Source organism: Acomys minous (assembly GCF_964271855.1).
Source record: "Acomys minous genome assembly, chromosome: 13".
NCBI lineage: Eukaryota > Metazoa > Chordata > Mammalia > Rodentia > Muridae > Acomys > Acomys minous.
This window is the reverse complement of record NC_140495.1, coordinates 82,512,886-82,525,868: the sequence shown is the minus strand read 5'-3', so window position 1 is coordinate 82,525,868 and position 12,983 is coordinate 82,512,886. Positions and strand designations below refer to the sequence as shown.

Here is a 12,983-nt window from a genome sequence, read left to right as displayed (position 1 = left end):
TGAACCTGCTTAACATGTGAACGACTTTAGCTAGAAAACCCTGCTTGGTGGCATCTACTACAACAAACTTAAATCTGTCCTGGGAAAGGGGTTGGTATTTCAATGAATAAAAAATTATTTATGAGACCATATATACACAATTAAAGCCTTCAAACAATGTACAGGTTTCTTTTCAACAAACCATTAAGAGCTCCAAAAAATACATCCTTCATACTATTATTTCGTTAGCCCCAAACTGAGAGCACCCCAATACTTCTACCGGTAGCTAGAGTGAATGGCTCAGTGGCAGGGGGAGGGGGAGACCAAGCAACTCATTTATATCTAAATAAACACTCAAATATAAAATAACTTGAAAAATCGTAACTGCTATGTCTACAGGATAAAAAACTTTAAAGGGGATGAAAATAAAAGGAAGAAGGAGACCGTGGGGCCAGTCACACAGCTTGACTCTAATGGTAGCTACAAACAGAGGTCACTTTATCTCTCTGCGACCCCACTAATTGGGAAAAAAGGCAACTAACTCTTCATAAGTAATAGTCATAAAAACATTCAACTTCTTCTTGGTGATTTTTTACTTTAGAGAGCAGAAACCTGCTACCCGTCGCATACTGTCATGAAACAGACTGGACTCAGGTCAACGTACCTCTTCTATTGTGTTTGGTTAACGTAGCGCTCAGTCTTTACTATTTATAAACAGGGCATATGCATGCATGAGTAGAGTATGTATATATGCAGCTATCTCCAGCAGAAAAATTCACAAAAATTGCTATCTGTAAGACGACATTTCGTTCTATTAATAGCCACATACTGCAGTATTACATAACAAACTTTCCAATTCTGTTACACTGCTATGCAAATAAATTAATTCAACCATAGCCAGGAGCTAAATATACTTACTAATCAGTATGGCCTTGTATAACTCTAATGACAAATTTTTATGTGATCATTTTCCATTCTGAAAACACCATGAATCTTCATTATTTATTTATTTTAAATCCAGTTGCTTGGTTTGGGGGACGCTAACACCTGCAACTTTCAACTCAGTACAATTAGCACACTACAAGAAGACGCCCAAATACTGACTTCACAGTCAAGAAAAGCGGCTTGTGGATCAGACAACACTTGGGGCACTGCAGTCAGGACCACAACCCTAGGCTCGCACGGTTAGGTATATGCAGCTTCCTCTTAAGAAGCCATGCTCTTCTGTAATGGAAGTTTTGGTTTCTTTGTAAACTCAGTTATGTTATGTAAATATGTTTTTGTCTTAATCCCAGGTGTGGGATTTTAGTTTGCCCACAGCTGATAACTGCGGGCGTGGTCTTTGTCAGCTGGTAAAGACCTGCCTTGTGCAGCATAAAGAGGGGCGTGGTCTAGGTCTATGAGGACAGTAAATACAGGGGCCTACAGAAAAGGGGTGGCGTGCTGGGACGGCGTGAGGCGTGTAGCAGTTTGAAGAGACCAGAGACAGATGGTGTGGTGACAGAGAGGAACAGCTGGAGGGGACTGCTTGCTGCGCTGCTGTCGATGGAGACCGGGAATGCTCCAAAAGAACCACTGGACCCTAAACAGCCAGAAGTAAAGGTGTCTATGGCCCCTCTTTCCACTAACCGTCTTCCCCTCTTACCCAGGGTTAAGGGGAGCAGAGGCTTCAACACCCCAAATAAAATAGAGTTTAAAAACAAGTGTCAACACTCTTCTAACTAGAAATCTATTACTATTTCAAGAGTACTGGAAACATCTACAACTAAGGAGCCAGAATGGCTCGGACAAATAGAAATAAAAAGAGAATACTTAAAAAAAAAAAAAAAAGGCCAGGTAGTGGTGGCACACGCCTTTAATCTCAGCACTCGGGAGGCAGAGGCAGGCGGATCACTGTGAGTTCAAGGCCAGCCTGGTCTACAAAGTGAGTCCAGGACAACCAAGTCTACACAGAGAAACCCTGTCTCAAAAAAAAAAAAAATAGACTTTCAAGACAGACAAATTTGGTCTGAACTCACTAGCTTTGCCCCATGTAAATTCTGTGACCTTGCTTAGGAATTCTCAATCCTTATAAAAAGGTTTCCTTGCCTGTAAAAAAAAGACTGTCTCCTTGCAAGCTCTGATGAGAGGTGTGTGCAATGGCGGCCATGAAACAGGTTTCTGCTCTCCCTAATCCATTCGCTGCAACAGAGGACTGCGTTGCCAGCAGTAGATGACAAAGTAAGCTGAGGGAATGCAGATTCTCATTTGACACTCTGCGGATCAGAACCGCGCTCCTTACGCTTCCTTGTTTTTCATTAATTCACAACACTCCCCATAAACACCTTTTCCCATTCCAATATCAATGACAATAAAAGTTTAAGTAATTTAACACCTGAAAAAGAAACAAAGAGCAAAAACTATGTAAGTCACCAAACACCAAACACTCAAGTGCTTTAACAAACAACAACACTCTCCAGCTACGTTTTTTAAACTCTTAGACCAAAACACAATAGTTCAACAGTCTGCTCTTAATTCAGGAACACAAAAAGGACAGATCATTTAGCCTCATGCAGAACAATTCGGGAAGGAATGAAATTCCTGAAACCAACTTTACATGAAGGTATCTTCTGATTATTTTCAAAATTAAGTGCATGAAAGAAATTTTGAAGTACAGAACCCACAAAGCAACATATTCCAATCAGAATCACTTGGAGTTAAAACTAATAATCTCTTCATAAAACTGAGTTGTCAGTCAACAGAACTTATTAACCCCGTGTGTGTGTGTGTGTGTGTGTGTGTATCAATGAGGTGGAAAAAGAAACACCTCACCCTAATGGAGAGACAACTGACTAAGTAGCATCCTAAGCATGACTGAGAAGGAGAAAACCATTCCGAGCAGAGAAACAGCAGGACTAATATAAAGGCTGAGCTTTGATACACAAGGCCATCCCACAACGTTCCTGAAGAGGTAGGAATGGATCCTCCAAACTGGGATACTTCTGAACGTGAATGGAGACACTATCAATAATCTTGTAGTGACAAAAAAAAAAAAGTCTAGATTTTCTTGAGCCAATCAAGACAGATGGGAATGGCACACAGCTGTACCTACTGACTAAGCACGGACTGCAGAAGATCACCTAAATACTCCAGAACATCAACAGCATCCACCTGGGAAGTTTCTTAGCATTTGTCTATATGTGCTGAAAGGTAAATCTCCCAAAATGGGCATGGCAGTACCAGTGAACTCCAATTCCCATGAGCATGAAGGAACCGGCTCATTTTGGAATGGCCTTCAGTGAGAAATGGGAGAAAAAAAAACCACATTCTAGATAATGCTCATGGCGTTCCAAGTGCCTGCCGTGCACTGAGCACACACCATCTCACAGAATGTTAGCAGTGCTATGAGAGGACCTTTATCCTACTCACCCTAGATATGGGGTACACAGGGAGACATAAAGAGGATGCGGGGGAGCCAGGTGATTCAAGATCCTCTTGTTTAACTTCAGTATTCTGCCTTACAAAGAACCCAAACGGGTGACAAACAGCCAGGGTGCAGCCAAGATAAGAGAGTTTACCTAGAATACATTTTACCTAACCAACCCTGCCATGGGAGAGTGCTAAAGTGGAGAAAGCAGACGCCTACCCCGCTCTGACAGGACACACAGGTGTTGGGGGTTCTGCTGCAGCCTGAACTCACCCACTGCCAGACCAATGCGATTAATCACATGCTCTGAGAACTCCAAAGTTCTGGGGTTATTCTGATATTAAAAAATAAAAAATATAACTACAGTTTCTCCAGTGGCTCTGGCTTGAGTTAAGGTTATGACATACTCTTGTGCCAAGCACAGCCTTCCTGATTATCAGTAGAAAAAAGCCTTGGTTGGGTGGCCTACATAGTCTCAACATAGAGTTTAATAGCTGGTGCCATTCAAGTGACCTACTGTGAAAATACTTGCATCCCACTTGTAAAGAACCAAAAAGTAGCAGAACTAACGCAGAGGTTTAGCAGTTGAACAGGCAATACTATCCAAAAACTTGCAAGGGATAGAGCACTTACTTTGGGACCAATATGTATGTCTAAAAAAGAAACTACGAATGTTTGTCTTGTATGTTCATTTTGGCTACAAACAATATTGCTGTATCTGTTTAAACTCAAATTTTGATAACTTAAGCATTAAAAACTTCTAAGCCCCTTACAGAGCACACAGCACTATAAGAAGAAAGCAAACTGATTTGGGAAGAGAACATTTTAGGGAAGTAATTGAATGACTGATACAATCAACTAGTAAAACGATTTCCCATCATCTGTCTTTATGGATTTGATTTTAAAATGCAAATCAAGTAAAAGGATTAAAAGGAGAAGGAAAAGCAAAGAGGGGGGAGGCAAGAAATCCTGGTGTATAAAAAGCAGCGCACGCTGGTTACTTTGGCAACTGAATCATGACTGAGACAAGCAGTCTTGCTCTGACTTTGCAGCAGTCACTGGGGATGCAGAGCTGGCGACTGGCTGTGGCATTCCCTGATCTAAAGCATCTACTAGGATCTGCCTATCTATCTGGACAACTCCCTTTGCGATCCAGTTCCTATGTGTCTGGCACGCAGTTGCCTTTGTTTCTTTCTCCTTGTGTGAAAAATGGAAGTACAAAACTTTAGAGCTGAATGCAAATACTACGTTCAAATTAAAAACTTATAGCATCAGTGCAGAACTGGCCAACGATAGCTTCTGCCAGTGAAGAGCCCACTTGACTTAACCCATGTCCCTGTATAATGCTCAGATATGTTTGTACTATTTCACTTGAGTATGGACAACAGGTATAAAAGTCTGGTGTTCTAAATGCTTGAGAGTTCAGGCAGCAAGGCAGAAGAATATATGTTGATATAAAGATAGTAAAATGACTTTTCCTACTCAGCATTATATAATACCCACTTTAAGAAAAACAAAGTCACTGTGATGCTGGAAGGCCCGGCCAAATAGTTATGACAGGTGACAAAACAGCTGCCTGGCTATGCTCTCTTCTATCAGCTACTCTGCCAGCAGAAAAGAGCTTCTTTCCCTCCAACACCCTGTACATTTAAAAAAATAAAATAAAACTTGGTATCTCAAGACCAGCAAAGCTCCCCTACTTAAACAAAAAGTGTAAATAGATAGAGTAGTTAAAATATTAATGGAATATTAATACACACACTGCACGCAGCTCCAGCACCTCAGAAACGCTTTTAACTCTGACTGCCTCCATCAGGACCATGTCAGAGAATTAGGGTAAGCAGCACACTTTTCACATGTCCTACCCACAGTGAGAGTGTAGTAAGCAGTGGTTACTGTTACTTCATCTGAATACTAAGTAATGCAATAGCTACATATCCTAAGTACGGAAAAGGGCCCAGCATCAATGGCTGCCATACCCTAAGAAAGTGGAGAGCGGAGGATGACCAAGATCTGGGGGTAGGGTGAAGAAGGTTGGTCGAACTGCTCTGTAGCTTAACTACGGGAGTGACTAGGAGATTTCATGCATTTGCCATAGCTCATAAAATTGACACCAAGTGTGACTGTAATCATAGAACCCTTGTAAAAGCAAATTATTTAATGCATTCTGATTAAAACAAACTGCCCAAATTAATAGTCATTTTGATAGATTGATTTCTGAAATAAAATAAATAACTCTAAGGCCGCAAATGCTACTTCCTATTTTAATTAAAAAATAAACTATTTATTTAAAAAAATAAGTGGCCATCTGAAAAACTAACCAAATTATCTACTTGGAAATAAAGTAGATTGTATTGAGAGCTGTGACCAAGTGGATTACGGAAAGAGAAAATGAAAGTGTTGTCTTCATTGACTAGATTGCTACAGATGACTAACATAACTTCGCCCCTAAAAGCCCAGTATTGTGCCTTTGCAGATAATCTCAAGAACACACTGTTGTTCTCAGTAAGTTAAAGAAAGCTTTCCATGACTTCTGTGCCATCTCAAAGCATCTATAAAAGATTTTATAAGCCTCCCTCCCAATCTTCATCAAGATTGCTAACATAATTGAGGAGTTCTTTTAGTATAGATCTGTGCATCTGTTTTGGCAGAAAAATACGGTTTTACAATGTCTTACGCTTTGCTATTTATAAAAACATATGAGACTCCAAAGAAATTATTTTAAATAAGTAGCGTTCTGGTCAGCTTACAGGGTATTTCCAAGCATGTCTCACACACACACACACACACACACACACACACACACACACACACACACGTTAGTATTGACCCTTGCTTTGCCTACCATTTATCACATTTAAGCCTTACCCCCCCCCTTGATTTAGTGACCCCTACCTAACAGGGTATGAAGACGGAAACGAAAAAGGAAGACAGGAAAGAAATATGAGACTGACATTTCACCCAACACAACCCCATAAATAGGAGCCTTTGCTCTTCAGCCAGTACTCACTGGCCTGCTGCAGCCTTTAGCACCTTTGCTTACTCATCAGGACCCCCACCCCCCACACCACCTGACCACACTTACTCCCTCAAGCCCTTTAGAAAGGGCGCAAGAAACCAAAGAGAGAGATGATGATGACCTTTTCCTGTGGGCTCTGCTTGAGCTGAAGCACTTTTGTTATTTCTGCCACTTCATGTGGCAAAGATACCTGTGCAATAGTCACAGCTTTATGGGCACTAGGCACTAAATTAGAAGACTTCTCTATTCTGTTAAGATATTATCTTGACAAGGTGCCCTTAGAAACCACAACACTAAACTCCCAAAGTCGAGATGTTTCAGGACATCAATTCATGGAGAAACACAACTACTTAGCTATCTAGGGTGGCCATCTTTTCAATCCCGTAAGCACAATCAATTGTCAACACTATACTGCCAGAATTTTCAAGAACGGTTAAGAAAAAATAAGGTGAAAATAAAGGCCAGGAAGGAGAACCTGTCTAGTTATCTTATGTGGTACAAGACACCAAGATATGATTGATCAATACAAAACCACCTGTTTCAGCCCGTAACAAAACAGAGAAAACAGGCACTGCCTAGCATTTCTCTGCTCTACAGTAAGTAACTTACTGAGCACCTCCTATGCAGCACTGTGTAATAAAGGTTAAAATGAAAAAAAAGAAAATAAAAAAGAAACCATAATTCTGAGACTCAAAATTCAATATAAGTAGCATTATTATTTCCCAAAAAGTGATTTCTGAAAAATTCATCATTTTTCATGTGCTACCATAGAAATGATACCAAGGGACTCAGGCTCAATTTCATGTCACAAATAGGCAAGTCACCCTTCTTTCTTGGCTCCCACAGCTGTAAAGTGGAACAACACTACTGCTGTCTATATAAGTTCCTCTATGAATCTGACTATGGTTGCTAATAAATTCTAGCCTTTTAAATGTAAAAAACAGGCCCTCAAAACCTCTTGTGGGAAAAGATTGTTAAAATTACATATTCTCTGAAATTTTCACATAAAATTTTATTAATGTCACAATTCAAAATCAACACAAATATTTGTTAACCAATAAAAGCAGAAATATCACACAGCTCTCTGCAAGTAGGATCAATAATCATATCTACTTGAAAACTTTCATGGAAACAAACTACCTACTAGCGGAAAAGATACATCACTACAGGCTACACAGGCAGCACCAGGCCGCTACTCTTCTTGGCTTAAAAGTTAGGTGATAACACTTGATCTTTAAAGCAGGGTGATGTTCTTGATCTCCGAAGCCCTCAGCTGTGCCTTGTCCACATATAAACTGAACACACAGATGACAAGGCTAAATGCAGTTTCACAACCGCCTCGTTCACAGGAGCAAAGTGGTGTGTTTCACTAGATGGCTGCAGACACTGATAACGCACACTTTCACAGTACTTGGAGGTTTCTGAATTTCAAATACCACCAGTGCCAACTCCATGCTGTTGGCACATTCTGACCTCTCTCTCCTAAGGGTTACCAGCCACAAGAAGGATGGGTGCAGCACTACGGGCTCTGAGACTCACTGCCCTGTCTTAAAAACCCCCTCAGTTTTCAAAATGCGACACTCCATATTGCGTTGATCTGGCTCAAGGCTCTATTTCTTAGCTTATCAACTTTCTTTTTCCATTTTACATCACAAGAAATATTTTTATGTTGCCAACTAAACTGTAACACTTGAAAGAAACCACTATGAACTCTTAATGTCACTTCTTGAAATTTAAAATTCGCAAAACCATTGGTGGTTCCCAGATAACACCATGTAAAAAAACAAAAACAAGCAAAACTATTCCAAAGGTTTTGCTGATCTAGAGGCCTCCCTATGGCAGCTAGGAAAGAATTAAATTGTGCAGAACTGTAATCTCTCGGAGCTTTTGAGGCGAAGAAAGAGGGAATCTGTATTTATGTTCCTTTTCTCCGAGCAATTGAAGGAGGGAATATTTTGCACCCTCCAAATACTGTTGTTTGCAAGGGGCACCTAATTACAACATAGGTTGGAAGGAACCTATTAAACACTACGTTCATTGCCTAGGGTTTTAAGAAAATATTTAAAGATCCCTGTTTTTAACATACAATAGAAACCTCACAAGGAGTGTGCCACCAGGGCGAAGCTGCCTCTGAAAAGCCTGTCTTATCCAGGCAGGTACAAGGCCATTTAATTCCAAGTCAATCTGGAGAGAGGTGACAGCCCCAAGTTGCTCTGGGGGATGTCAGAGCCAAGCTCTCCTCCACACACCAGACCACCTCTCCATTCTTTCCCAAAGCCATCGGCTTCCAATCCCTGCGCCAGCACTCCAAACACCCAAGCACCCTCTAGCTTCCCCATCGCGGCAGGCTCACTTTGCATCGCCTCTTTCCGCCACCGCTTCTCCCGGGGCGGGGAACCCGAGCCCAAGGACGCGCGCGGGTCTCCTAACCTACCTTGATGATGCTGCTCCGGCGGGGCAGGCCGCCGGGCTTGCTGTCCCTGGGGACCGGACCGGCGGCAGGGCTAGGGGTCCGTGCGAGCGCCACGCCTCGAGGTCCTCTGGCAGGGCTGGCTCGGGCTTCGTCCCCGGACACGCCGAGGCTGCAGTCTCCGTTGGAAACCCCGCCGCTGTCATAGCGCGCCCGCCCGTGGCCGAGGCGACCTCCCCCGCCGCCTTCCCCGGCTCCGGCTTTCAGGGCGCCCTTGGCGCCGAGGGCCGGGCCCGGGGAGGTGGGCAGGGCTCCGCCTGCGGCGCCCCGGCCACACTCCGCCATGGGCGCCCCACGACCCGCCTGCACAAAGCCGCGTCCCCGCGTCCCCGCGTCCCCGCCGCCGCCGCCTCGGGCCGCCGCGCGCGGCCCCTCCTCCTCGCCGCCTCCCGCCGCCGCCGCCTCGGCCGCTTCTTCCGCTTTTTCTTTTCTTTTCTTTCTTTCTTTTTCTTTCTTTTCTTTTTTTCCTTCTTTCTTTCTCTTTTTGATTTAAAGGTGTCACGCGGGGCGAGCTCGCCTCCCGCGCGGAGAACGTCTTGCGGGCGGAATTACCCCCTGGGGTCCTGCTGGTGGGGAGGGTGAGGTTGGGGCGGAGGGGGGGGGAATCGGAAAGAGAGAGACAGAGAGAGAGAGAGAGACAAGTCAGCTCGGGCGGCGGCGCCCCGGCTGCCGGCACCTGGGGAAGGAAAACACGCCCCGGCACACGCGCCGCTGCGGGCGCCAAAAATAACGCGCGCGCGCCGGCGCCCACCGCCGCGCGCCGCGTCCCCTCAGGCCCCGCGCTCACCGGCGAGCGTCGCGTCCCCCTTCAGGCCCGGGCTCCCGCGCGGGCTCGCAGCGGGGCGCGAGGGACACGGGCGCCCACTCCACGGCGCCCGAGGCGCTGGCGACACGCGGAGCCCGGCTCCGCCCAGGCCCCGTCAGTCCCCCTCAGGGTTCAGCCGAGGCCCAGGGCGGCTTCTCTGACGGCCCCCGGGGCCCACCGCGACCTACCCGCGGCCATCGCCTCCCGAGCCTCGCGCTGCCCCCTACAGGCCGCGGGGACCCGTCCGGGGCTCGGGTGGCAGCCGTTGCGGTTGTGCTTGGTCTCCCAGGCTGGGTCGGAGGGGCGCGCGCCCCCACCGCCAGCTGTCAGTCACCTGAAGGCATACCCCCCCCCGCGCCCCCAGAGGATAGCGAGCCCGCAGGCCGGGGTTTTGGCCGCTGCACCTCGTGTCCAGCCCCAGCCCTTTGACTTAGGACCCGGCGCCTTCCTTTCCTGCTCCCTCTGGGCTTGCTCAGTGGAGCAGACCCATTTCACATACAGAAACCAATCAGGCCCCTTGCGTGCCCTCGGACTGCTAAACTCAGTGGGCATGACCTGTTGCCAGGATCTGGGGTAGGGATGGGGTGGCAGGCAGGCGTTGAGAGACACAAGACATCCGCAGAATTTATCCCCTGCCTCTGGGCTGTCCCGCGGAGGTTTATCACTGTAGTCCCTTCCCTGTGTCTTTCTTAATCCTGCCACCAAGGATGCTTGCTCCCCCAACCCATGCTGGGTATCATCCAAATCAGTTCCATCTTTTGGGACAGGATCAAAAGCCAGTGCTCAACGTGTGGCTCCCATATGCAAATAATTTCCCTAAACCTCCACTCCTGGAGCAGAGGTAGAGTGCGGGGTCCACTGTGTAGCCTAGCGGAACCGCTAGCAGAATGACAGCACCACAGCACTGTGTGGTACCAGAGACTCCACCCACCTCCCCATCCCAGGCACCCTGAGTCCAGCCTCATGCCTGGCTCTAACACCCTAGTTTTCCTCTCACTGCATTTCCTCTTCCGGAAATACATTTGTGGGAGGCACAGGAGAAACCGAGAGCGCACTGGGACAGAATTTAAGAGACCTTGTCCTCGTGGTATGGTAGCAAATTGTCAATGAAGCCTCTGGAGAAATGAGCTTTAGATCCTGAACCATACCCATCCTTGCTCAGAAGCAACCTCAAAATCCTCCCCTGTTATTCTTGGAGCGTTTTAATTCTTCTGATTCCCCGGCCGTGCTTTTGTGAACCAATGGGCAAGCCAAACGGGGCCTACACATTAACAAACGTCTTCTTACGGATAGACAATACTTTACTTCTTTTCCAGCCCCACCCTTTCATATTAACTCCTTTCCTACTTTAGCTCCAAAACATTTTTTTGTCTTGTGAGTTTCGCAGGAAAAGGCTTTCAAGTCAGCTTTTCATTTGCTTTAGTAGATTCCCGGTCACAGTCCCCTGTGAGGATAGAGAGAGAGAGAGAGAGAGAGAGAGAGAGAGAGAGAGAGAGAGAGAGAGAGAGAGAGAGAGAGAGAGAGAGAGAGAGAAGATAGCAGGGGTCTTTCTGTTGCGGTTCTCCAATGCTGCTATTTTCAGTGATCGCTGGAAGACCCTGCCTGTTCTGTAGTAAGTAGACTCTAGTCCTCTGCGTTTACATGTCAACAACAGAACCCTGTGGCCAACAGACATCCATCAACTCTTACCAGGAGCGCCTGGAGCTGAGGGTTAGGAACCCAGAATGGGTTGTTGTGGTTTTGTTTGTTGTTGCTTATGGAGCCATCGTCTAAGTCACAAATGCTCTCCGAAATGAGTACCTATCTGTTTCTTTCTAGAGTCCCAACAGATCACACAGCAGGGAGATTTCGTTGAAATAAACTTGGCGTTTAAATTAAAATGTTCCCCCAACGCATCTTGGCAGATCTGTAACAAATGATGGCAGACGACCAAGACCTGGGCCAGGTTGGGATTCGTCCCTGACCTAAGTGCTTGTCTCCCCGCAAGCCACTGATCACACACGTGTTAGCGAGGCACTTGCTCCACAAACAGCCAAATGAGAGGTACCTTGATATGGTGACAGGAAGAGGTGTGACCCTGTGACATGCAGTTCTTGGCTCCAGCCTGTTTCTTAAACTCACCTAAGACTTCTTCATCACAAAGCGCGTGGTAAGCAATTATATCTCCTCCCTTCCTGCCTGCGCCTCTTCAGTTACTAAGTGATTGCTTTCTCTCGCTCCTTTTCCGTGAGCAGTGTTATTAAAGAAATTGTAACTATCATGCCAAAATCCTTGATGAAGTGTTTTCACGGCATTGTAAAAATTCATAGAAGAGTAGAAAAGGAGCCAAAATACAGTCGCCCAACAAATACTGTTTAGCGTTTCCTTTCGACTGATTTTTAGAGCAAAACAATAAAATCCGTTCATGTTGTTGATAAGATGCTCCTTCTGGGTAACTCTGCGGTGTTGGTATAAGTTTATGGCATCCATACAGTAATGGTTGAACTCTGATAAGCAATTTGTTCATGCTTTAAAGTCAACAGATACCTTTATGCTCCCATTCGAGCACGCTGCCAAGTCCTAGCTTTGTCTCTCTTAGGCCTTGTTCACATTTCAATCACCTCAGCTTTTAATGGTTGCCTTTCTCCACCAAACTGTCTTTTATCTGCTTGCATTATTAATTTGAGACATGGGACCTAAGCTGCTCAGGGTCCCTGGTCTGTAGTAAACTTTCAGTCTCCCCAGATAACCCTGATGCTGTTTACAGACTTCTCGCTGTCACTTATACCCTCGTAGGTTATGAATTCGGATCTGGTTTCCACTTCATAGGCTCTAGTATTACGACTCCAAATTTTTCTGACTCACTGAGCGGTTGGCGTCCACTTTAATTTCTCCTCAGTCAGTGCCTTATGGCAACTTTTATTTCCCCAAATCCACTCTCATCTTATTTCCTATGTTTCTCTAAAGATGTGCAGCTTCAAGCTCTTCATATTTGACTGCTCCCCACATGCTTAGTGAGAGAGACAACTGGAGCAGAAAGTATAAAATACTTCAAGGAAGTAGCAGATTACATCAAAGTGCTGGTCCGTAGACGGTGCCCATTTGCTTCCTGAGTCGATCCATGCTTTGCGTTTCCATCTGTTATGCCCTGAAACTTACACTGTGTTTATTTTATCATCATCCTTAACAACAAGAAATGGGTACTGTCCTTTTCTTTCTGGGCACTTATGTGGCAAATCATACCTGCCGAAAGTTTTCATTTCCATCTTCTCTACTCTCCTTTGGCACGAAAGGACCTTCAACCACTTTCCTTGGATCTGTCTTT

The 12,983-nt window shown here is 45.4% G+C and overlaps 1 protein-coding gene across 3 annotated transcripts in view; it reads right to left on the bottom strand.

Annotated features, from left to right (window-relative positions):
- The window catches only part of PLCL2 (phospholipase C like 2), a 148,923-nt gene extending 138,909 nt beyond the window's left edge, over positions 1-10,014 (bottom strand). Inside the window, exons 1-2 of one of the 3 annotated variants that reach the window (XM_084754666.1) lie at positions 9,868-10,014; positions 8,839-9,437 (exon numbers count right to left, since the gene is read on the bottom strand). In XM_084754666.1, coding sequence (XP_084610792.1) covers positions 8,839-9,159 — 321 coding nt within the window. In that variant the 5' untranslated portion in view covers positions 9,160-9,437; positions 9,868-10,014. Of the gene's footprint in view, positions 1-8,838; positions 9,600-9,661; positions 9,831-9,867 lie in introns of those variants that run through there. The other 2 variants (XM_084754667.1, XM_084754665.1) reach the window with 2 other exon arrangements.
- Between the last annotated feature and the right edge of the window lie 2,969 nt (positions 10,015-12,983).